Consider the following 27,741-nt stretch of genomic DNA (forward strand, 5'->3'; position numbering starts at 1 on the left):
TTTCATATTAATATATTAGAACTTATAATATATTAATATAAATCACTAGTATCATTTTTTCTCATTTTGTCTATCCAATTGTTCCGATGCCATGCAACCCAAATGGACCATGCCAAATCGGGTCAAGTACATACCAATTATAGTTATGGGCTTAGACACTAATCCAACAGTCTCCCACTTGGATAAGTCTAAAACTATTATTGCGTATGACTCCAAAACTGTTGGGATTTGAGCATTCTAACACTCCTATGGTGTACATGCAACCCTAAATACCTTGGATCTATGTTTTCTCTATTATACATGCAAATATCAATTTCCAAGGTATTTATCCTAACTAGCATATTATGAAGTACAAGTAATATAGAAACTAGTAGAAATACATACCTCTTTGTTGGTGCTTGATTCCATGGAGCTCAAGAGCCTAGTGCCCCAAATGTGACACCTCAAATGGTTCACACAACATCAAATGCACTTGGAATAACTTAGAGAGAAATGAACACTTCATGAAATCGCCTAGCCCTCTTCATGCATACATGGTGGCCGATTTTGCAAGAATAAGATGCTTATATAGTTTGTCACAATTAGGGTAAACCCTAATTGTCATGGCTTTCCATTTCCTTGGATCCATGGGTTCAAATACACCATGGAGTATCCTATGGGTTTTGGCCCAACTTGATAATCCATGGAGCATTAGCCCACTATATAAGTATGGATGATTTACACAATCAACCCATATATTTAATTAGTCTTCTTTTGATCACTTAATTAATTCTAAATTAATTCTTGATCAATACTAATTAAATAATCTTATTAATATATTAGAACTTATAATATATTAATAAACCTTAAGTGTTATTTCTCTCATTTTAGTCTATCCAAATGCACGATGCCATGCAACCCAAATGGACCATGCCGGGTCGGGTCAAGTATATACCAATTATAGTTATGGACTTAGACACTAATCCAACAGTCTCCCACTTGGATAAGTCTAATAACTATTATTGCAAGTATGCCTTCACAACCCGACCAGCAATCGTAGCTCTTAAAAGCTGCTGCCGAACTCTGAACAAATCAATAACGCATCCATTAGATAAGTGATCATATATTCCTCCATTCTAGATATCATATGGACTGAGACATGGATTATAATCATTCTCTCTGTCCATTTGTTGTTTCCCGATTTTCGATTTATGACGACTGACTAATTGAACAAATCAAATCAGTCCAGGCCCGGCCGAGCACTTACGTTTTGTCATCACTAAATTATCGAGGGGCCCACAGATATCGCTTTTATCCCGAAGGTAAAAGGAATGGATAAACTTCGACTCATATGCTTGTACTGACAACTTGTTGAATCATACACAAAGGCACGTTTTATAACATCTAGTTACCAATGCGTTTACGTGCAATCAATGTATAACCAACTAATAGTCAACAACTCATATCTCTAGGTTTGAAGAATATAAGATATTATCGTCTCATGATTCACTCGTGATAAAATCCATGAAGTGATTCAAATGAGCGTGGGTTGAATCCAATACTCAGAACTTATGAGCACTCATGAATGTTGTAGCAACCATTGCTATGTCTAATGCACATTAGACAAATCATACAAGCCAAATTAATGACAGTCTTGATTCATATCTACTTCCAACATATGACCGACTGTGGATGGTTTGAATAACTTAGTCATTCGGAAGAATGACCTAGTTATTCTGGAAGTCAAAACATGCAAAGTGAAACACAAAAATAATACTAATCCTGTATGGCCCCAACACTTTGAGTGTAAATAAAAACCCTTTTATCTAACCACCATATTGATTACTCATTATTCATGTTTCGATTAATCAACTTAATACTTGAATTGAAACAACAGTGATGCCATACTCTAAGCATGCACACTATGTTCGTCCAAACAATAGCTATGCCATACTCCAAGTATGCACACTATGCTTACATGTGGTCCTCTCTTTGTGAAACAGATCAATTGACAATATTTCAATGATGCTCATTTCACAATCCCAAATCCTTTATAATAAATGTAAGAACACCAAATTCTTGTCATTTACCGTAATCTTGTTAGATTCTAAACTTATATGCAATGATCCTCTTGTAATGAATATGCACACAAGTCACAAAGACTTGGCAACAGACATTACAAAGCATTCCAATGGAGATCAATTCCATGGAAACGAAGTCTCAAATTCAAAGTACATTCCTTTGAACATCCTTCTTGCATTAAGTTCTCTAATCTTACACAGATTCAAAGAATAACTTCCACCTATGGAAACAATTCCACATTCCCATTTTGACCATCACTTTTGAACAAGAGTTGCCTCTTTTCAAAATATGTCAATATGGTCCTTACTCTATACTTCCAATTGTCCATGAGTAACCAATCTTTGGCAAACCTCAAATTGTTCTCGACAATTGCTTAATCATTTTAGTCATATCCAGTTCTAATCCCTTTTCCCTTCTTAATGCCCTAAGCATTAGGAAAATTTAGAAAGGTTAACTATTATAGCTCATGTAATCGATCCTATACCCGAAGCATATTGGACATGATTCATGCTATAATTTTTTTTATTTGCCATATTCTCACAATTCGAACTATGAAGAGGTATGCCGTAATCATAATCAAAATTTTGAGAACGCAACATATACATAATTTCCTTATGTTGAACCATTCCAACATAACATTCATATATATCCTTGACTAAAGTTGATTAAAATCTCAATCTAAGCTGGTAGAATTGGAACGAAGTATAAAATCCTCTCCCTTAATTATAGGGAAACAACTTTTCAAAGCGAATTAAAACTTTTGTTTTCTATAATTAACATTGCTAACTTGCAACATAATCATCATGCTCCCACTAGCATAATGATTATTATCTTACTAGCATAACACTTATGCTCCCACTAGCTTTGACATGTACTCAGAAATCAGCTGGACTTCTAGAAAAACAATACTTTATTGACTTTCTTACCAAAGTTCAGATTTCTGATACGAGATGTTTTGATAAGACTTTATCAAAATCATACACCTTTCCTTAGATAGCTCACTTGTGTGTCTAAACAATTATGAAGAGGGATGCCGTAATCATAATGTTTAGACCTTTTGTCATTCTCACAATTGCTATCTACTTAAAATCTACTTAGTGAAAGAGTTTCCTGACCATCATTTTCATGAATCGGAGAGAAACCTTATGACACTTAGATTTTTATGGTGTAAGTGTTCCTATCCATGTGAATTTGTCATAACCATAATCACAAGACAAGGTTAGTGGCAAATCCAAACAAATATGGACTGAACTTGTTCAATCTTAATTTCTTGCCACCCAGCAGCACAAGGGCCTACCATTGCTTCCAAGTTGTTATGCAAACAATTGAGAACTCATATAACTCACAAGCATAGTCAACTTTTAATTGGAATAGACACATAAATAAGAATATGTCAACACGATAGGTTACAAACCTCAAGTCGTGGGCTAGTGATTAACAAAACTCTTGATTAGTTCTTGAAACTATTTCAGGATCTTTTAAACTCCCATTATCCTCTTGACATATAAGACTCTCTTGTACAATATTCAAGAGATAGTACAGATTCTTTTACAAACACTTCACATAATTGGCCTTAGTTGGTCTTTGTTTTATCCAAAACATCACAACTTACCAATTTCAAATGTAGAAGAGTAAGAAAACATTATACTCTATATTTGACAAGTGTTTTAAACCTTTCTTAATATTATGTCACTCAAGGCTCAATCTTGGAGTATGACTCTAAGATTTTATTTTGGAACGAAATATGATTTATCCTTTGATTTAACCATTTCCACAATTCACGATTCCTCTCCTTAGCCACCAAATGCACTAAGGTGTCCTTAGAGGATCAATTGTGATATGGTTCCATAATCACTAAGATAATCATAAAACAAGATACACAAGTACTCTCCCATCTCTTCAGATTGGAGAAACTTTTATCTTTCTGCCTTATTTGATTTCTTCTTATTCAACCTTTGTGGTGGACCTGACTAGTACACAACCTAATGTACCCGATCCTTTAGTCCTTCGCTTGACTCACATGCGAATGTGAACAAGGAATTAGTCTTAATTTACCAAAGATGAAAAATCTCATTCATCACACAATACAACTTGCATGATTCCAAGTTTCTATCCAACTGAAACTTGGGTGATGAGAATCTTTCCTTATTTGATAAATTATGACACTACCACAAACGAAAGAATCAAATTCATTTTCCAATATTGCTTATCAATGGAAACATATAAACAACAATTTTTCATAAATGCCTTTGTAAGGATACTTAAAATAAATAAAATCAAAAATTTTCTTTTATTTTAAAAACTTGCGGAAAAAATTATCCTTACAATGCAAATTCATATGAAAACTTTGTTGTTATCTATTCCTAAACAATATCTCATAACTCTTATGCAGTGGCTCAAAATTCTGGTCATCGAACCATGCGATCAGAATCAGCACACCTTTTCTTTAAGCTTCCTTTGATTCTTCAAAAACATCAAAATGTAATTACATTACATCATGCATTAAGAATCTCCAAAAGAGACTTAATAGAGTTAGATAACGGACTTTACCTGAAGTAGAGTCAAACTTTTGACTTTACCATCCTTAAGAGGTTTCAGGTAAATTCGGCAGCTTTGCAACCAATGCCCCTTTCCTTTGGCAATAGGCACATATAGACTCTTTGGGAATGGTACATGGGACTATCTCAGACTTAGCCTTTCTCTTTACCATTTGGTCAACCGAGTTGACTATGGCCGATCCCTTTCCATTGGGGAGAGAAAGTTTTTCTGGATTTCCAGTGTTACCATTGTCAATGTCCATGAAGTTTTGGGAAGTCGATCTTCTAATTAAATTTGCTTTACCAGTGTTCCAAATCATTGCTGATTTAGCAGCACCAAGCAAATAGATAAGATCATTAAAGGGTCATGTCGCGATCTGTCATCAGGGAGTGACTGAAGAACCAAGTCAACAGCCAGCTACCTCGAGACTTCGACACCCGACTCTCTCGGCTTGTCAATATGTGACTTAATCTCCAAGACCTAAGCACATATAGACTTTGTTTTCCAATAGGGATTGAGTGACTTAGAACTTATCAAGTCTTGAAACTTGTGGGATAGGGAGATTTATTGGAGGAGGTGGAGGAAGTGAAGTATGATTTTCAGTCCCACTAATGCTCAATAAAGGGATTGATCTTTCACCTTGATTGCCATTTGGGATATCATCTTCATTAGGATAGCTTGTTCCTAAAGATTTGGGAAGACAATAGTTGTCCGAAGGAGATATCTATAAGGGAGAAATTCAAGTTAGTTGATTTAAAGTCCTTAATATAACACCCAATATGAAATATTAAGGCTAGGATCCAACAACCTATTTATAATTGGAAGAGGGATGCCGTAATCCAAATTATAAAATAGTTGAAGGTAGGTAAATGACGATTTACCAATTTCCACCATAAAAAACGAAATATAATTAAGTTTTAATTGGATTTGAAACTCCTAGATCTTTTGAGATACATTGAACTTTCAATGGCATGTTTGAATCTCGATTGTGCCCTCTCAAGTTTGTGACTGGGATGCCGAGGATCACAAACAAGGTGTGAATAACCATGCAAATTGACTTGGTACCCTTAATTTTATCACCTAATCGATGTGCCGGTTAACCACACACGCTCCACCGATCTATAATAAAGTCAAGTTACCCTTTGCCACTCTTACTAGTCCTTATTAGTGTGTCGGTTAACCACACACGCTCCACTAACGACTTGGTAAGGTACAAAGTGTAATTTCATGGGTTAGCACCTATTTCACATTTTCCTAAGTAACTAAGATTGGGAATTTATAAGTGTTTAGTTAATTAGTATTTATCATTATACTTTTAATGAAGGGAGAATTATAGTCCTTTCCTACCCGTTCGGCTAACGACCGTCCACCAGTCAAGGAAGCGGTGGGTGAGAGTGGACACCCATTAAACTGCCATTTTATAGGCAGTAACCTTATACCCCCCTTATAGACCGACTTCGTGAATGAGACCTACTAATGGTAAGATTGACTTTATCTTATACATATCTATATAATTAAAATTATAATAATAGTATAAGGGTGTATTTTAAACATTTAAAATACTTGGTGGTTTAATCTATTAATTAAACTATACGCTTAATTTAATTAAACTTAAACCATGTCTTTATGGAATTATTAACTCTTTTACTTAAACACTTTAATTAATTTAATGAAGTCCATAAAGTTTGAATTTTAGCTTTTAAAATTCTAAGGGTTCAATTTGGAATTAAAGTATACATGAAGAGTAACTTTACAAATTCCAAAACTTGAGGGCAAGTTTTGAAACTATTCAAGACGTTTCATTTCATAACTTATGAGTTTAATGGCTCATTAAAATGAAGACTCTTCATTTTTATGTAACCTCTTATTCTTTAATAACACTTTTAAAGAAGTGACTCTTAAACATCCATAACTTGAGGACAAGTTATGGAGTCATAAAACAATTTAATGAAAAAGACTCTTCATTTTTTGTGTAACCTATGGCACTTTTATGAGTTTTAAGATTCATAAATATGACTTTTCATGTGACTTGAAGACAAGTTACAAAAACATATTTTATGAACTCCTTTTAGATTAATTTGGATCAAAAACAACTAAAACACAATTTTTTTTTCATTAATCTAAACTAACTCATAAATCAAGGAAACATAAAAAACTTTTGGTAATCCATAATTTGAGGACATGTTATGGACTCCTTACAATTTCATTGAGATCAAGAATTATAATAACAAACAATTTGCACATAATTCCTATGATCTACCAAAACTCATAAGCATGAACATTCACAATCAACAATTTTCAAGAATTACATAAACATATATAAACTTGAAACTTTGATTATAGCATTGAAATGCTGTTTGGGGGTCCAACTCGTCGAGTGCTGTTTGGGGGTCCAACTCGTCGAGTGCACGAACCAACTCGGCGAGTTGGATGCATTTTGTCTTGGACTCGTCGAGTCCATCAGTGAACTCGGCGAGTCTACTGTCCCAGCAGCAAAAAAAACTTCGATTTTAAGTAGTTTGCATCAAGTATAAGTGAAAACAAGCCTAGGCTCTGATACCACTGTTGGGATTTGAGCATTCTAACACTCCTATGGTGTACATGCAACCGTAAATACCTTGGATCTATGTTTTCTCTATTATACATGCAAATATCAATTTCCAAGGTATTTATCCTAACTATCATATTATGAAGTACAAGTAATATAGAAACTAGTAGAAATACATACCTCTTTGTTGGTGCTTGATTCCATGGAGCTCAAGAGCCTAGTGCCCCAAATGTGACACCTCAAATGGTTCACACAACATCAAATGCACTTGGAATAACTTAGAGAGAAATGAACACTTCATGAAATCGCCTAGCCCTCTTCATGCATACATGGTGGCCGATTTTGCAAGAATAAGATGCTTATATAGTTTGTCACAATTAGGGTAAACCCTAATTGTCATGGCTTTCCATTTCCTTGGATCCATGGGTTCAAATACACCATGGAGCATCCTATGGGTTTTGGCCCAACTTGATAATCCATGGAGCATTAGCCCACTATATAAGTATGTATGATTTACACAATCAACCCATATATTTAATTAGTCTTCTTTTGATCACTTAATTAATTCTAAATTAATTCTTGATCAATACTAATTAAATATTCTTATTAATATATTAGAACTTATAATATATTAATAAACCTTAAGTGTTATTTCTCTCATTTTAGTCTATCCAAATGCACGATGCCATGCAACCCAAATGGACCATGCCGGGTCGGGTCAAGTATATACCAATTATAGTTATGGACTTAGACACTAATCCAACAAAAACCCGACTAGCAATCGTAGCTCTTGAAAGCTGTTGTCGAACTCTGAACAAATCAATGACGCGTCCATTAGTTAAGGGATCATATATTCCTCCATTCTAGATATCATATGGACTAAGACATGGATTATAATCATTCTCTCTGTCCATATGTTGTTTCTCGATTTCCGATTTATGACGACCGACTAATTGAACAAATCAAATCAGTCCAGGATTGGCCAAGCACTTCGGGGTGTCATCACTAAATCATCGAGGGGCCCACATATATCGCTTTTATCCCTTTAAGGGTAAAAGGAATGGATAAACTTCGACTCATATGCTTGTTCTACTACTTGTTGAATCATACACAAAGGCACGTTTTATAACATCGAGTTACCAATGCGTTTTCGTACAATCAATGTATAACCAACTCATAGGCAACAACTCATATGAGCACTCATGAATGTTGTAGCAACTCTTGCTATGTCCAACACCTTAGACATCTACAAACCCAATTCATGACAGTCTTGCCTTAATACCTACTTCCAACGTATTATCGACTGTGGATGGTTTGAATAACTTAGTCATTCAGGAAGAACGACCTAGTTATTCTGGAAGTCAAAACATGCAAAGTGAAACACAAGAATAATCGAATCCAATATGGTCTCAGAACTTATGAATATAAATAGAACACATTTTATTGATCACCATATTGATTACACATTATTCATTGCATACTGTTTCAAATTATCAACTTAATAATTGAATTAAAACAATAGTTGTCCCATGCTCCAAGCATGTACACTATGTTTTCTAAACACTAGTCATGCCATACACCAAGTACGCACACTATGTTTTTTATGATCTTTACTTTGTGGAATAGATCGATTGAACATAATTCCAATGATTCTCATTTCATAATCCCAAATCCTTACCGCAAATGCAAGAATTCCAAATTCCTGCCATTTACCGAAATCTTGTTAGATTTTAAACTTATATGCACTGATCCTCTTGTAATGATTATGCACAAAGTCACAAAGACTTGTCAACAGTCATTACAGAGTATTCCAATGGAGATCATTCCATGGATAAGAAGTCTCAAATTCAAAGTACATTGCTTTGAACATCCTTCTTGAATTAAGTTTCCTAATCTTACACATATTTAATGAATAACTTCCACCTGTGGGAACATTTCCATATTCCCATTTTGACTATCACTTCTGAACAAGAGTGGCCTCTTTTCAGAATATGTCAATATGGTCCTTCCATAATTAACACTATACATCCAACTGTTCCTGAGCAACATATCTTTGGTAAGCCTTAGATTGTCCTCGACAATTGCTTAATCACTTTAGTCATATCCAGTTCTAGTACTTTTTCCCTATTAATGCCATAGGCATTTGGAAGAATTTAGAACAGATGCATATTATAGCACATGCAATCGATCCTATATCCGAAGCATATGGGACACGATTCATGATGTCTCACATAAAGACATGATACTAGACCCGTCTTTTGCTATAATATTTCTATTTCTATTTGCCATGTTCTCAAAATTCAGATTATGAAAAGGGATGCCGTAATCACAATCAAATTTTAGAACGTAAATAATGTTCCCATATATAGAATTTCCTTATGTTGAACCATTCCAACATAACATTCATATATATACTTGACTAAATTTAATTTAAATCTCACGATCTAAGCTTTTAGATTTGAAATGAAGTACAATTTCCTCCCCCTTAATTATAGCAAAACAACTTTTCCCAATTGAAACTTTTGTTTTCTGTAATTAACAATGCTAACTTTCAACACTTATCATAATTATCATGCTCCCACTAACATGATGATTATTATCATAACACTTATGCTCCCACTAGCTTTGACATGTACTCAGAAATCAGCTGGTCTTCTAGAAATCAATACTTTATTGACTTTCTTACCAAAGTTCAGACTTCTGATACGAAATGCTTTGATAAAACTTTATCAAAATCATACACCTTTCCTTAGATAGCACACATGTGTGTCTAAACAATTTCAGAACTATGAAAAGGGATGTCGTAATCACAGTCTCAATTGTTTAGACCTTTGCCATTTCTCAAAAGTCCATGTTAGTGTGTCGGTTAACCACACATGCTCCACTAACGACTTTGAGAATGCAAATATCACAATTGTTATCTACTTAAAATCTACTTAGTGAAAGCGTTTCCTCACCATCATTTTCATGAATCGGAGAGAAACCTTATGACACTTAGATTTTATGATGTATGTGTTCCTATCCATGTGAATTTGTCAAAACCATAATCATAAGACAAGGTTAGTGACAAATCCAAACTCACATGGATTGAACTTGTGCAATCTTAACTTCTTGCCACCTGGCAGCACAAGGGCCTGCCATTGCTTCCAAGTTGTTATGCAACCAACTGAGAACACTCAGAACTCAGATGCAAAGCCAACTTTAACTGGAATGGGCACAGAAGTGGAATATGTCAGCACGATAGGTTATAAACCTCAAGTCGTGTGCTAGTGATAAACTACATGTTTTTATTCTTGATTAGATCTTGAAGCTTTTTCAAGATCTTTAAGACTCCCACTGTCCTCTTGACATATAATACTCTCTTGACAAATATTCAAGAGATACTGCGGATTCTTTATCAAGACAAACACTTCACACAATTGGCCTTAGTTGGTCTTTGTTTTATCCAAAACATCACAACTTACCAATTTCAAATGTACAAGAGTAGAACACATTTTACTCTTACATTTGACAAGTGTTAATAAAGCTTCTTTAAGATGTGTCACTCAAGTTACAATCTTGGAGTATGACTCTAAGACTTGTTTTTGGAACAAAGTATGACTCATCTTCTTGATTTAACCACTTCAACAATTCATGACTCCTTTTCTTAGCCATAAGAATGCACTAAGATGTCCCTAGAGGATGAATTGTGATATGGTCTCATAATCATTAAGATGATCATAAAACATGATACTAAAGTACTCTCCAATCTTTTTAGATTTGAGAAACTTTTATCTTTCTGCCTAATTTGATTCTTCTCTTTCGTTCTGCCATACATCGAAACTCTTCCAATGTTTCAGAATTATACTTAAACTTGTAAGTATAACCATATTTACTAAACTTTAGTAAATCATGACGAATAGTCTTATCGATCTTTTGTGGTGGACTTGACCAGTGCACAAGAATGTGTACTCGATCCCTTAGTCCTTCACTTGACTCACATATACATGTGAACAAGGAATTAGTCTTAATTTTCCAAAGATGAAAATTCTCATTCATCATACGACTTGCACGATTCCAAGTTTCTATCCAACTGAAACTTGGGTGATGAGAATATTTCCTTATTTGGTAAATTTAGACACTACCACAAATGAAATAATCAAATTAATATATCCATCATTGCTAGAAACATACAAACATCAACTTTCCATTAAATGCCATTACAAGGAGATATAAAATAAAACAAAATTTTATTTATTTATTAGAAATGCGGAAAAAACTTTTTCCTTACAATGCAACTTTAAATGAAAACTATGCTATTACATATTTTCTAGCAATCTATCATAACTCTCTAAGTAGTAGCTCAAGAATCCAATCTTCGAACCATGCGATTGAAATCCATCTTCGCGATCAGATTCAACATACTCTTTCTTTAAGTTTCCTTCCCTTTGCTTAATCCTGCCAAACATCAAAATGTAACCGAGTCACATTTTGTATTAAGAATCATAAATAAGGAACTTAACAGAGTTAGATAGTGGACTTACCCGAAGCAGAGTCAAACTTTTTGACTTGATCTTCTCTCAGATCTTTCAGGTAGTTAGGGCAGCTTCACAACCAATTCCCCTTCCTTTGGCAATAGAAACATATGAACTCTTTGGTAATGGTACATGGGACTATCTCAGACTTAGCCTTTCTCTTTACCATTTGGTCAAACGAGTTGACTATGGCCGATCCCTTTCCATTGGGAAGAGAAAGCTTTTCTGGATATCCAATGTTACCATTATCAATGTCTATGGAAGTTTGGGAAGTTGATCTTCTAATCAAATTTGCTTTAGCAGTCCTCCAAATCATTGCTGATTCAGCAGCACCAAGCAAATAGATAAGATCATTAAGGGTCATGTCATAGTCTATTTCATAGAAGTCCCAAAGGAAACTCACTATGTGACTTAGAAAGTGATTGAACAACCAACTTTCTCAAGACTTTGACACCCAACTCTCCCGGCTTGTCAATATGTGACTTCATCTCCAAGATGTGAGCACACATAGACCTTGCTTGCCAATAGGGCTTGAGTGACCTTGAACTTGTGGGTTAGGGAGAATAATTGGAGGAGGTGGAGGTAGAGAAGTATGATTTCCATGAGATTTGGGAATATCATAGTTGTCTAAACCAGACATCTAAAATAGGAGATATTCAAGTTACTTGATTTAAGTCCTTAATATAACACCCAATATGAAATATTAAGGCTAGGACCCAACACAATATTTTATAACTTGGAAGAGGGATGCCGTAATCCAAGCTATAGAATATTTGAAGGTAGGCAAATGACGATTCAACAATTTCCACCATGAAAAACGAAATAATATATTAGGTTTTAATTGGATTTGAAACTCCTAGATCTTTTGAGATTCATTGAACTTTTCGATGGCATGTTTCAATCTCGATTGTGCCCTCTCAAGTTTTGTGACTGGGATGCCGAGGATCACAAAAGAAGGTGTGAATAAACATGCAAATATACTTGGTACCCTTAATATTTATCACTTAATCGATGTGCCGGTTAACCACACGCGCTCCACCGATCCTATGATAAACATTAAGTTACCCTTTTCCTACCTTGTTAAATCCAGGTTAATGTGCCGGTTAACCACACACGCTCCACTAACGACTTAAGCAAAGTGCAAAGTGTAATTTCATGGGTTAGCACCAAATTCACATTTTCCTAAGTAACTAAGATTGGGAATTCATAAGTGTTTAGTTACTTAGTATTTATCATTAATACTTTTAATGAAGGGAGAATTATAGTCCTGTCAAACCCGTTCGGCTAACGACCCTCCACCAGTCAAGGAAGCGGTGGGTGAGAGTGGACACCCATTAAACTGCCATTTTATAGGCAGTAACCTTATACCCCCCTTATAGACCGACTTCGTGAATGAGGCCTACTAACGGTAAGACTGACTTTGTTCTTATATATATATATATATATATATATATATATATATATATATATATATATATATATATATATATATATATATATATATATATATATATATATATATATATATTAACTTATAATACTATAAAGTATAAGGGTTGAATTTTAACTTTTAAAATTCTAAGGGTTTAACTTGGAATTAAAGTATTCATGAGGGGAAACTTTACAAATTCCAAAATTTGAGGGCAAGTTTTGAACTATTCAAAAACTTTTGGATTTTCATAACTTATGAGTTTAATTAAGGTTTTAAAAACCTTAACGAAGAGACTCTTGAACATCCATAACTTGAGGACAAGTTATGGAGTTCATAAAACAAAAAGACTCTTCAATTTTTGTAACCTATACATTTTAATGGATCTTTAAAAGAAATGACTTTTGGTAATCCATAACTTGAGGACAAATTATGGACTCCATTAAAACACATTTAGATCAAGAATTAACTAACAAACAATTTTGCAAATAATTCCTATGAACTACCAAAACTCATAAGTGTATGAACAATCATATCAACAATTTCAAGAATTACATAAACACACATAAAACTTGAAATTTTGATAACAACCTTGAAATTGGTTTACCATAATCATTACCACATCAAAAAAACAGGTTTTATAAGTCCAAAACAGTTTAAGGTAATGATTTTAGACCAATTTCAGCCTTAAAACTCGAAGATATGCTGTCAGGGGGTCCAACTCGTCAAGTGCATGAACCAACTCGACGAGTTGGATGAATTTAGGCATGGAATCGTCAAGTCCCTTACTGGAATCGTCGAGTCAGCTGACCAGACAGCATATAAACTTTGATTTTCAGCAATTTGCATCAAGTATAAAAGAAAACAAGCCTAGGCTCTGATACCACTGATGGGTTTTGAGCATTCTAACACTCCTATGGTGTACATGAAACCCTATAAACCTTGGATCTATGTTTTCTCTATTATACATGCAAATATTTGATATTCCAAGGTTTCATCCTAACTAGCATAATAAGAAGTAACTATACTACAAGAATCTAGTAGAATGACATACCTTTTGATGTAGTAGCTTGATTCCATGGAGCTTAAGAGCCTAGTGCCTTAAGTGTGACACCTCAAATGGTTCACACAACACCAAGAACCCTTGGAATAACTAGAGAATAAGGATACATGCACCAAATCGGTTTTGCCCTCTTGTTTATACACACTAGTGCATATTTCATGAACTAGGAACCTCTTTATATAGTGTGGAGGATTAGGGTTACATTCATGTAAACCCTAATACCCATGACCTTTCATTTCCATAGGATCCATGGGTTAAACACTCCATGGACAATCCATGAAAGCTTAGCCCAACCTAAATGAACTTGGCCCACCACATATATAAGAGTCCATATTTAATTAGTTCCTTTTGATCACTAGATTAATTCTAAATTAATTCTTGATCAATACTAATTAAATAATATGATTTCATATTAATATATTAGAACTTATAATATATTAAAATAAATCACTAGCATCCTTTTTTCTCATTTTGTCTATCCAATTGTTCCGATGCCATGCAACCCAAATGGACCATGCCAAATCGGGTCAAGTACATACCAATTATAGTTATGGGCTTACACACTAATCCAACACTCCTAAAATCGGCTAGGGTTCTCTATGAGTTCATCGGTCCCGATTTTGGGAGCTAATGGGTTCCTTTTATAGTTGAGGCTCTTAGGGTTTATAACTTGGAAACCCTAATTCCCTTGCTTAGGCCCTAAGCAACATATAAACTCCTCTTTGGAAAGCCTTGGACGAAATCTTTATGGACTCTCATAGAGATTTCGTCCACCCTATACCAATGGGGTTCATGAACCCAAACTACAACTATTACTGATTTACATAATCAGTCCCCATTTATTTAATCAGTCTCTTTTGATCACTAAATTAATTCCAAATTAATTCTTGATCAATACTAATTAAATGATATGATTTCTTAATTAATATATTATTCTTATAATATATTGATAAATCACAATTCACCTCTTTCTCCATAATTCATCCTATCAAATTGCTATGGTGAAGGCAACCCAAAAGGACCATGCTCATATCGGGTCAAGTACATACCAATTATAGTTATGGGTTTAGACACCTAATCCAACGGTTTTTTAGATCTCCTTTTTGGGATTATCTTGCTTGTTTTGGTCCAAATGATATGATTCTTGGGACTTGGACGTCCCAAGTGGAGAACACTTCAGATCTAGGGTCTTGAGGGGTTTTCATGGCGTAAAGGTGCCAACTTTATGGCCATGGAAGCCCCATGAAACCTTTAGACCATCATTTTGGCCTTTTGAAGCTTTTATGGCAATGCATGTAGATAAAGTTTAAGACTTTACATGATCATTTAGTCCGTAGAGTCCAGATCTATGACCTCATGGTCTATCTTGCAGCTTTGGTTGTTTTTGGATCAAGACCTTAGCCTTTTGGGGTTAGGGTTAGAGCTTATTTCTTTTAGAGTGGGTCTTAATGGGTAAAGTTGGAAACTTTACCCTCTTAGATGCATTTTCGGCCCTGGAATATGAGACTTGGATTTGAAGAATAATGGATTAATGCATTAAGAAGGGTTGGTAGACTGATAAACTCGACAAGTCCATAAGGGAACTCGGCGAGTTGGTTTGGAATGTTCCCGATTCTGTTGAAAAAGAAGGAACTCAATGAGTCCACAGGGGAACTCGACGAGTTATGCTGGGAAGTCCCGTTTCTGTTGAGAAGGAGGAACTCGGCGAGTTGGAGGAAAACTTGATGAGTTGGGTCGCGATGTCACGATTCTGTGATTCTTGGAAACTCGGTGAGTTGAAGGGCAAACTCGACGAGTTGAGTCAACTCGAAGCATTGACTTTGACTTGACCTTGACTTTTGTAACATCCCAAGACCAGGTATACCTTATCAACCCTTGTTCTTTTGGTAATTGTCAAGTTTGGCCCTTTTTTTGCGAAAAGGTGGTAAGTGAGTACGCGGGGCGTACGCGTGTGTACGCTCAGCGTACTCATGTGCGTGTTTTTGACGCGAAAGCCACCTAGTACGCTGGGCGTACTAGGCCCATAGTGAAAACCCTAATTAAGGGTGTGTCCCTATTTAAAGGACATGATGGCGTCATTTCTGGCCACCATTCCCAGACCTCACCCCTCTCAAAACCCTAATCTTCGTCCTTTGAGCTTGAGTGTCCCTTTGTGAGCTTCTTAGTGTTCTTGTGGCATCCTTGGAGTGAAGAAGGAGCATTGAAGAGAATAGAGTTGGAGTCAAGGCTTTGGATCTGAGCTTTTCTGTGGCTGGAGCATCAGTTAAAGGTATAAAGCTCAAAGATTTCCCATCCTTTTGATTTGTGCATTATATGGTCCATTTTAGGGTTTTTGGTCCCAAAGCTTGAAGCTTTATGAGTTGTTGAAACTCCAGAGCGTAATATCTGTCCATTTGGGTGTTTTAATGGAGTGGTTTCATAAAAATGGAGTCTTGGTCGTCAAAACCACTCCCATGCATGAGATACGATCATTCTTGAGAATAGAGAGTGAGAGTTTTGATGTTTGTGACTTTTTCAGCCATGCAAAGGCTTAAAGTCACAGACTTTATGGAGTATGAGCCTTTAGGGAGTCTAGATCTGAGATTTGAGCTAAGGTCTTAACGGATTAAGACCAAATGAGTAGGAAGAGCAAAACTGGGGCGTACGCTGAGCGTAATCCCAGTACACGCAGCGTAGGGTCGTGAATCCCCGATGCATGCATGGCGAAGGAGTACACCCAGCATAGAGTGCTTGTACGCGCAACGTACGTGCTGCCGTTGACTTTTAGGGTTTGGTCAATTTGTAGACTATTAAGGCCATGAAAGGGTAAAATGGTCTTTTATCCTTTTGTGAGTTTGTAGAAGGGTTTAGTCTAGCTTCTTTGAGAGCCGTTATTAATTAGAAATAATTATCGTATGTGTTAGGCGGAGGCTAGACCGGTGATTTGAGTTCGAGGTTATCCAATTTCTTACGAGGTGAGTCTTCTCATTATACTTACCTAGAGTGGTAACCTTTGTGTGACCGAAGGGTCTTATATGCTTATATTGAGTATTGTGATATCCTGCATGATGTATATGTGATTTATGTTGTGTATTATTCTGAGCTTGCTGAGTTAGGACTGGAGGGTCCACCCGAGTTGTGCGACCGGAGGGTCCCACTGAGACACATTGACCGGAGGGTCTTATTTGAGTATAGCCATGAGAGGCTAATGAGATATGTGTGGTATTTTGGGGAACTCACTAAGCTTCATGCTTACCGTGTTATGTGTTATGTGTTATGTGTTTCAGGTACTTCTCAGGATCACGGGAAGCCACCGCAGCCGTAGCTGCTGCTAGGCCACAGGGAGGTGACTCGTTGTTGTTCCGAGAATTCAGCAACACGAAGCCACCAGAGTTTGATGGGACGCAGGATCCGATTGCTGCCATGAGATGGATTTCTGATATTGAGGGATACTTTTATACGTGTTCATGCCCAGAGCACTTGAGAGTTCGGTTTGCGCTGAACTAGCTTCGCTTGGGAGCAAAGGACTGGTGGATGTTTGTGACAGCCAGTTTTACTCCTGCAGATCATGCTGCAGTGACATGGGAGAGGTTCACACAGTTGTTCCGAGACGAGTATATTCCCCGGGTGGAGAGGGAACGGTTGGGCCAGGAGTTTCTGTCTCTCAAGCAGAAGACAGAAACTGTGACTGAGATTTCGAGGATGTTCCATGAGAGGGCGTTGTTTTGCCCTAAACACGTGTCTACTGAGCAGGCACGAGTGAGTCGTTATCTGAGTATTTTGAGGAGGGATATACGGGAGTTCGTGGCGAACTCGTCTTACCGGACATTGGCCGAGTTGCAGACCAATGTCCGATGGAGGGAGATTGAGCTAGAGTTACAGGCCAGGGAGGAGGGAGAGTCCCAGGGGAGGGACCGGAGACCAGTGCAGTTGCAGCCGGCGACAAAGCGGGCTAAGCCCGCTGATACAAGAGTTGGGGGCCAGAAGGGCCGCACTTGTGGCAAGTGCGGCAAGAGTCACGAAGGATCTTGTCGGGCGGGGATTTGCTACAAATGTGGCAAAGAGGGGTACATGGCGAAGGATTGCCCCAAGGGGTTTGCAGTTTGCTTTCACTGCAACCAGACCAGCCATCGGAAGGCCGAGTGCCCTCAGCTTGTTCAGGGATTAGCCCATGGTTCCACTCCTGCTACTTTGCATGCTACTGATAGTCATCCGGTGAAGGCCGAGGTTCCGAGGGCTCGTGGGAGAGCTTTTCAGCTGACAACGGAGGAGGTCCGCGCAGTACAACACCTGATGTCGTGGCTGGTACATATTCCCTTATTTATACTATTTTGAGATTTGTTGTGCTTATTCTGTGATTATATATATATATATATATATATATATATATATATATATATATATATATATATATATATATATATATATATATATATATAGAGTCAAGATCAAATAAGAAGGAAATTTTTGGTAGGAAGGTAAGAAGTTTTTTTACTACTACATATTTTTTTCGCAAACAAACAAAATGAATCATTAGATGATTCATTTGTAAGATGATTCACAAGAAAAAATTCTCAAAAAAACATATCGATGATTCATTTATACAATGATTTTGTTGTTATTCACTAAAATTGTCATAAAAGTGAATTTTTTCTTAATTTACTTAAAAATGAATCATAAAGATGTTTTTTTGGGAATTTTTTCTTGTGAATCATCTTACAAATGAATCATCTAGTGATTCATTTATTTTTTTCGTCAAAAAAATATGTAGAAAAAAAACTTCTTACCTTCCTACCAAAAAAATTATATATATATATATATATATATAGGTACTTTTCTTGTGAGTTCTATACCTGCTTTGGTGTTATTTGACTCGGGTGCGAGTCGATCCTTCGTGTCCTTAGCTTTTAGTTCGTCAAATCAGTATCCGACGTGAGGCGTTGAGTCGACCTCTGAGGGTTTCTATAGCCGACGAGCATGCGGTTTTCGCTACTGATGTATTCCGAGGAAGTGTGCTAGATATTTTTGGTGTTGAGTTCCCGATATACCTGGTACCTATCGCGATGGGTGATGTCTGTGTCATAGTGGGCATGGACTGGTTGAGTCGGTTTGCAGCTATGATCGACTGTGAGCATCAAATGGTGACCATACGAGACCCTAGTGGAGGAGTGCTTACGGTGTATGGCGAGGGTACGGATCTGGATCAGCTTTCTATTTCAGCTACCAGAGCGAGACAGAGATCTACAGCAGGGATGTATGGGCTTCTTGGCGTACGTGATGGATACACGGGTTGCTACAAAGAGGCCGAGTTCTATCTCGGTTCCGATAGTGTGCGAGTTCCCAGATGTTTTTCCCGAGGAGTTGCCAGGTGTGCCTCCCGAGAGGCAGGTGGAGTTTCGGATTGATTTGGTTTCGGGTGCAGCGCCTATTGCCAGAGCACTTTATCGCCTTGCGCCACCAGAGATGCAGGAGTTATCCTCACATCTCCAGGAGCTGCTGGGGAAGGGTTTCATCAGACCAAGTAGCTCGTCGTGGGGAGCACCTATCCTTTTTGTTAAGAAGAAGGATGGTTCACACCGGATGTGCATCGATTACCGGGAGCTGAACAAGCTGACGGTCAAGAACCGTTATCCGCTACCGAGGATCGACAATTTATTGGATCAATTGCAGGGAGCATCTTGGTTTTCGAAGATTGATTTGAGGTCTGGATATCATCAGATGAGAGTTTGCGAGGAGGATATCCAGAAGACGGCCTTCAGAACTCGTTATGGGCATTACGAGTTTGTGGTGATGCCTTTCGGGCTCACCAATGCACTGGCGGTGTTCATAGATCTCATAAACTGGGTATGCAGACCCATTTTGAATCGATCAGTGACCGTGTTCATCGACGACATTCTGGTGTACTCCAGGTCCAGAGAGCAGCACGAGGAGCACCTGCGAGAGATTCTTAGAGTATTGAGGGCGGAGAGGCTTTATGCCAAATTCTTCAAGTGTGATTTCTGGTTACGAGAGGTCCAGTTCCTGGGGCATCTCGTTAATCCGAATGGGATATTGGTCGACCTGGCCAAGATTAAGGCGGTTATGAGATAGGGGGTGCCGACATCCCCGTCCGAGATCAGGAGTTTTCTGGGTCTGGCCGGCTACTATCGGAGATTTATTAGAGATTTCTCCAAGATTGTTGTTCCTCTTACCAGATTGACCCGATTTTAGTCCTTCTTGAGGGAGTGGAGGACTTTGTAGTCTACTGTGATGCATCTATATCAGGATTGGGTGCGATGTTGATGCAGAGGGGGCATGTGATAGCTTATGCATCAAGGCAGTTGAAGCCTCATGAGACGAGGTATCCCACCTACGATTTGGAGCTGGGGGAGGTGGTGTTCGCCCTCAAGATCTGGCGACATTACCTGTATGGAGTCTGGTGCACCATATACACGGACCACAAGAGTCTGAAATACCTCATGGATCATCCCAACCTAAATATGAGACAGAGGAGGTGGTTGGATGTAGTGAAAGACTACGACTGCGAGATCTTATATCACCCTGGAAAGGATAATATGGTAGCCGATGCCTTGAGCCGCAGAGCAGAGTGCTCCGATTCGAGACATGTGTATGAGGATGACGATGATGACTCCAGTCCTAGATACCATCCAAGAGGCTCAGGTGGAGGCTATGAGGCCCAAGAACCTCAAGAGGGAGCGATTGATCGGACAGGTTTCCGAGTTTGAGACGGATAGTCGAGGGCTTATGACTTTCCGTAGGAGGATTTGGGTGCCCTATACAGGTGGAGCTCGGCGTATACTGATGGAGGAGGCACATAGATCGAGATACTCGATCCATCCAGGAGCCACTAAGATGTATTTGGATATGAAGAGAGATTACTGGTGGCCCTGTATGAAGAGGGATGTGGCATGGGTAGTTGAGAGGTGCTTGACCTGTCGTCGGGTTAAGGCGGAGCACCAGCATCCACATGGCCCGTTACAGCATATGGAGATTCCCCAGTGGAAGTGGGAATAGATTTCCATGGATTTTATCACCAAATTACCGAGAACCGCGTGAGGTGTTGACGCGATATGGGTGATTGTGGACCGACTGACGAAGAGCACTCAGTTCCTTGCTATCAGTGAGAGCTCTTCTGCAGAGAGATTGGCCGAGATCTATGTGAGAGAGGTGGTGGCACAACATGGGGTGCCGATTTCGATAGTGTCAGATCGGGATGTGCGTTTTACTTCCAGGTTCAGGAAGAGGTTTCATGAGGAGTTGGGTACCCGATTGCACTTCAGTACCGCATACCACCCACAGACTGACAGGTAGAGTGAGCGGACGATTCAGACACTAGATGACATGCTGCGTGCATGTGTTATGGACTTCGGAGGAAGTTGGGATACTTATTTCCCTTGTCTGAGTTTTCGTATAATAACAACCATCATTCTAGTATTGGCATGCCCCCCTTTGAGCTCTTATATGGGAGGAGGTTTCAGACTCCCATCTGTTGGGGAGAGGTAGGGAAAAAAGTGATGGGTGGCACAGAGATAGTGCTCAAAATGACTGAGCAGATTCAACAGGTTAGACAGAGGTTACTGACAGCTCAGAGTCGCCAGAAGAGTTACGCAGACCGGCGACGATCTGAGCTTGAGTTTCAGGTGGGAGATTTTGTCCTCCTGAGGGTATCCCCGTGGAAAGGGGTGATCCGATTCAGGAAGCGGGGAAAGTTGGGTCCCAAATATATCGGACCTTTCAGGGTGGTTGCCAGAGTTGGAAAGGTAGCTTATTCGTTGGAGCTACCTGTAGAGTTGAGCCAGATACATAACACCTTCCACGTGTCTCAATTGAGGAAGTGTGTAGCTGACGAGACGACAGTGGTACCGTTAGAGGACATTCAGATATGTGAGTCTGAATTACATCGAGATGTCGATAGCGATCTTAGATAGGAAGGTGAAGGTCTGGAGGAATAAAGAGGTGCCCTTGGTTCAGGTCCAGTGGCAACATCAGAAGGGGTCCGAGTGGACTTGGGAGCCGGAGTCCGAGATGCGCGAGCAGTACCCAGAGTTATTTCCAGAAGATGACTTCAAGGGCGAAGTCTGATTCTAGTGGGGGAGAATTGTAACATCCCAAGACCAAGTATACCTTATCAACCCTTGTTCTTTTGGTAATTGTCAATTTTGGCACTTTATTTTAGAAAAGGTGGTAAGTGAGTACGCGGGGCGTACGCGTGTATACGCTCAGCGTACTCATGTGCGTGTTTTTGACGCGAAAGCCACCTAGTACGCTGGGCGTACTAGGCCCATAGTGAAAACCCTAATTAAGGGTGTGTCCCTATTTAAAGGATATGATGGCCTTATTTCTGGCCACCATTCCCAGACCTCAACCCTCTCAAAACCCTAATCTTCGTCCTTTGAGCTTGAGTGTCCTTTTGTGAGCTTCTTAGTATTCTTGTGGCATCCTTGGAGTGAACAAGGAGCATTGAAGAGAATAGAGTTGGAGTCAAGGATTTAGATCTGAGCTTTTCTGTGGCTGGAGCATCAGTTGAAGGTATAAAGCTCAAAGCTTTCCCATCCTTTTGATTTGTGCATTATATGGTCCATTTTAAGGTTTTTGGTCCCAAAGCTTGAAGCTTTATGAGTTGTTGAAACTCCAGAGCCTAATATCTGTCCATTTGGGTGTTTTAATGGATTGGTTTCATAAAAATGGAGTCTTGGTCGTCAAAACCACTCCCATGCATGAGATACGAGCATTCTTGAGAATAGAGAGTGAGAGTTTTGGTGTTTGTGACTTTTTCAGCCATGCAAAGTCTTAAAGTCACAAACATTATGGAGTATGAGCCTTTAGGGAGTCCAGATCTGAGATTTGAGCTAAGGTCTTAACGGATTAAGACCAAATGAGTAGGAAGAGCAAAACTGGGGCGTACGCTGAGCGTAATCCCAGTACGCGCAGCGTAGGGTCATGAATCCCCGATGCATGCATGGCGAAGGAGTACGCCCTATGCGCATCGTACGCGCTGCCGTTGACTTTTAGTTGACTTTTAGGGTTTGGTCAATTTGTGGACTATTAAGGCCATGGAAGGGTAAAATGGTCTTTTATCCTTCTGTGAGTTTGTAGAAGGGTTTAGTCTAGCTTCTTTGAGAGCCGTTATTAATTAGAAATAATTATTGTATGTGTTAGGCGGAGGCTAGACCGGTGATTTGAGTTCAAGGTTATCCGATTTCTTACGAGGTGAGTCTTCTCATTATACTTACCTAGAGTGGTAACCTTTGTGTGACCGAAGGGTTTTATGTGCTTATAGAGTATTGTGATATCCTGCATTATGTCTATGTGATTTATGATGTGTATTATTTTGAGCTTGCTGAGTTAGGACCGGAGGGTCCACCCGAGTTGTGGGACCGGAGGGTCCCACTGAGACACATTGACCGGAGGGTCTTATCTGAGTATAGCCATGAGAGGCTAATGAATATGTGTGATATTTTGGGGAACTCACTAAGCTTCGTGCTTACCATGTTATGTGTTATGTGTTATGTGTTTCAGGTACTTCTCAAGATCACGGGAATGCACCGGCTTAATTGTACACACACGAGTTGGGGATATGTTTTGGAGGATCCTAGATTGTGTTTTAAACAATTAATGAACATGTGTTTTTGATAACTCGATATTTGGGGATTTTTATGGTTGTGTTAATGAAATTAATGTGATTTTAAATGAAAATTTTGTTTGGAAATTTACAGTGTTACAACTTTGACTTTGACCATAGTTGACCTTAAAGGGTTATGAACATGAATTGGTATCTAAGGGGTTGTTTTGGTTCAGGGAGTGAGTAGAGCTGATTCCAGGCAGAGATGTTTCAACTATCATTCACATTGGAGGTGAGTTTTCCTCCTGTATGAACGGGTCGAAAAGGCACCAATGTCGGCCCGTATATGTATGTTAGTATGTTCCGGACTAAGGTACGATGTCGGGCGGTGCCCGATGTAGGTTTATATGTTTCCGGATTTCGATCTGATGTTGGGCGGTGCCCGAGGAATGTTTGTATGGTTGATGTCTTCGTGATTCTTGCAGGTGCCTGTATTGTATGTTTCCAGATTACGGTCCGATGTCGGGTAATGCCCGAGGAATGTTTGTATGCTTCCGGATTTCAGTCTGATGTCGGGCGGGGCCCGAGGAATGTTTATATGTTTATTTTATGTGTATATGTTGATATGTTTATATGTATACCGAGCTTTTCTCGATGTCGGGCGGGGCCCGATGCCGGACTCTGTCTGATGCCGGATTCTGTCTGATGCCGAGCAAGGCCCGCTGAAGTGGGTGGGGCCCATGATATGTTATTATGTGATTATGTGTATGGTATATGGTAGTTTGGGGAGACTCACTAAGCTTCGTGCTTACATTTTTCAGTTTTGGTTTTAGGTACTTCCGGTAGCAAAGGGAAGAGCTCGGGATGACTGCATTGCACACACCATGATGTTTAGCCTGGGATGTTTACTCTGATATATGTATGTTAGTATGGTATGTGGTAGTTTGGGGAGACTCACTAGGGCCACCTATGATTTCCTCTGGTCGATTTTTATTATGTAGTTGCGATTTCGTCCAATATACTTGTAAAGTTTTAGGGTGAATATTGATTTGAGCAATTAAGAGGGTTGAGAGAATCTTCAAGTTGAAAGTGTGAAAATAAGGGTTATTCATGATTTTAAGGTTTATATACTTTCGGCCCATGAGCCGAACTGGGCCCAATTCGTAGCCACAATATAGCGAGATAATAGTTGGTAAGGCTGAAATCGCAAGTGAGCTTAACCACATTCGCTTTCGTAGGCTATTTTCTGAAAAAATGCTAATTTTTTGCTATTTATTGAAAAGTAATTAAGGATTTTGACTAAATTTATAAATTTCTCTAAATTTTTAACCTACATTATTTTGTTAAACCAAATTGTTTAAGTGGACTATTTGATTTGGATATTCGATTTTTTATATCAATAAAACCGAATTAGTATTTTGGATATCATATCATATTAGTTTTGGCTTATAAAATAGAAATTAAATAGTCTAAAAAACAAATAATTTTTTTTGTTATTTATCTATATATATATTTTTTATTTTCAACATATTTCTATCATTTCTTAGTTTACTAAACTAATTTTTCAAATAGATTCAAAAAGTTTCACTAAAAACGCTTAATATGTTTTTTTTCTAAAAAAACTATCTATAAAATATTAAACTATAATAGATTTTTGTTTATAAAATTTAATTCTCAGCTAAATAATTTGTTTTTGTTTTTTTATAAAGTCGACTAATATTCAAATTTTTTATATATTTAAAATATTCTAAACACAAATTAAATTCATGTCGACACGCGACATGTATAAACACGTGACACACGACATGTATAAAAACAAATTAAATTCGTATTTTTATGTAACGCAATTAAAAACGTGTTTAATTGTGGCTTGTCACAGGTCACATGGATTAATTATGTGTCGTGTTTGATAAACAAAACACATTTAACAATTCGTGTCGTGTTTGTTTTTGACAAATTCTTGTCGAATAAATTTGTGTTCGACAGGTATCACAGATTGTCCGGTCTAATTAAAACTTTTGGCGCTTGCCTATGGGATGGGTTGGCAGGGAAGCTCGAGGATATGATTATAGTATAATATTATTCTCTTGACATTATTGAATTTTTGTATTGTTGAATGAGTTTAAGATCATATATTTTTCCTGTTTAGCAAATGATAATACTAAGAACAATATATGATGATACTACAACCTAATCCAAGGTGTTCAAAAAATGTTTTAGCACTAACATCCACAATCTGAAGAATCATTGTTTCTACTCCCTGGACCAATCCCCACTCTTCCCTCCAGTTTTATGTTCCAATCGTACATCTGTAATCTGAATATGATTTGATGCAGCCTTACACATATCATACACTGTTAACCCAACAAGAGTAACTGATGTCAATGCTTCCATCTCAACCTCGGTTTTACCTGTTGAAGCAGCCTCCCCTCGTATTTCAACACAATAATCACAAGGGTTTAATCGTAAATCAACACCAACATGAGTTAAGTTGATATTGTGGCATAGTGGGATAAGACTAATAGTCTGTTTTGCTCCTGTTATTCCAGCTATCTTTGCTACACTAAGAACATCTCCCTTTGCAACCTGGTTGGAAGAAATTAAGTCATATACTTTCTTCCCTAAAATAACTTTGCAACTTGCAATTGAAACTCTCTTGCTAATATCCTTGTGAGACACATCCACCATTTGAGCTTCACCTTTCACACTAATATGACTCAGTTTTGATTCATTTTCCATTTCCATTTTTATTTTTTTAACACGTGTAAACTCCGAGTGTTGGGCAACAGGTTGACTTTCACTGGAACCAGTAAGACTTGTAGATGGAGCTTCACCAAAAACAAATTCCATCTCCTGAAAATTTTCAAGCATTTTATAATTAATTCCCGTTTCTATAATGTCAAACTTCATCAATCATTAGTGTCCCAAATAATATAAGTAGAGTGAACATGGTCTAAATTTTTTTATTAGGTATCTTGATACATAAATACATGGAATTCTTCAATGACATCTTCCCATTCTGGTGCAGATATCAAAGAAATAAAAAACAGAAATAATTAAAAATGCACCTTATTAAGCTCATCAATGGTGCTGGCAATATCATGGCTGTTGCTGCTGCTAAACGACCTTCTTGATTTATGTAACATCAATGATGCCCGACGAAGATACATGACAGTAAAAAGCTCCCCTTATAAATACAGGAAATACTTAAATTTGGAGCAAATCTAATGAACCACATTTCTATATTCAGTCTCATTCATGCATTTTAACGAATACCTACAATGCTTTAAACCAATTGGTTAAAGTGGATCAAAAGATCACAAAACCTCATCATTCAAAGCATTATTTGTGGAGTATACTTGTAACGACAAGAGATTTCAAACCAAAATTTTCATTTTTAATATTCATACAACACATGTCTCATCATTAAAATCTTCGAAAACCAATCAACAAGTTTTCAAAACAATTGTTCAATCCTAAGATCCACAAATACAACTCCAAATCAAAAGTGTGTGTACAATCACGTCGGTGCCTTCCCGCGATCCTCTGAGGTACCTGAAACACATAACACATAAGACGGTAAGCACGAATGCTTAGTGAGTTCCCCAAAATACCACATACAACAAATTGTCACTCGAGGCTATACTCAGTACGACCCTCTGGTCAATGTGTCTCAACGGGACCCTCCAGTCCCGTAGCTCGTTGGACCCTCTGGTCTGGTCTAGCTCGTTGGACCCTCCGGTCCGGTCTGGTTGAGGACCCTCTGGCCTCGTAAATCGTTGGACCCTCCGGTCCGGTCAGAATAGCACATAGCATACATAATCACAAAAACACATAATCTCAAGCAAACACGCATGACCTTCCGGTCCAAACATAGATACCACCCTAGGTAATGTATAGTGAGAAGACTCACCTTGGGTAAACTCGGACGATCTCGAACTCGAAACACTGATCTAGCCTCCGCCTAAACACATACAGAATTCACTTCTAATTATAAACGGCTCTCAAAGGCTAGACTAGTCCCTTCCTATGTTCACTCAGAAGGGT

The 27,741-nt window shown here is 38.1% G+C and overlaps 1 protein-coding gene and 1 pseudogene across 2 annotated transcripts in view; both read right to left on the reverse strand.

The window, feature by feature from the left end:
* The window catches only part of LOC145128867 (uncharacterized), a 175,734-nt pseudogene that overhangs the window by 107,865 nt on the left and 40,128 nt on the right, over window positions 1–27,741 (reverse strand). The window lies entirely within an intron of this gene.
* LOC145134702 (cyclic pyranopterin monophosphate synthase-like) lies at window positions 25,910–26,875 on the reverse strand. The gene is made up of 2 exons (XM_079069546.1): window positions 26,763–26,875; window positions 25,910–26,547 (listed from the first exon to the last, which is right to left on the reverse strand). The coding sequence occupies exons 1-2, from the start codon at window positions 26,862–26,864 to the stop codon at window positions 25,948–25,950; spliced, it is 702 nt and encodes a 233-aa protein (XP_078925672.1). The 5' UTR covers window positions 26,865–26,875; the 3' UTR covers window positions 25,910–25,947.

Source organism: Lactuca virosa, chromosome 8 (assembly GCF_052849685.1).
Source record: "Lactuca virosa cultivar CGN04683 chromosome 8, Lactuca_virosa_CGN04683_v6, whole genome shotgun sequence".
Taxonomy (NCBI): domain Eukaryota; kingdom Viridiplantae; phylum Streptophyta; class Magnoliopsida; order Asterales; family Asteraceae; genus Lactuca; species Lactuca virosa.

What these genes read in the sequence shown, in the direction of transcription:
- LOC145134702 (XM_079069546.1), bottom strand. Translation starts at nt 26,864, where the DNA reads ATGTATCTTCGTCGGGCATCATTGATGTTACATAAATCAAGAAGGTCG. An exon ending in CCATTGATGAGCTTAATAAG is followed by an intron (nt 26,548 to 26,762) that starts GTGCATTTTTAA and finishes GAAAATTTTCAG; the next exon opens with GAGATGGAATTTGTTTTTGG.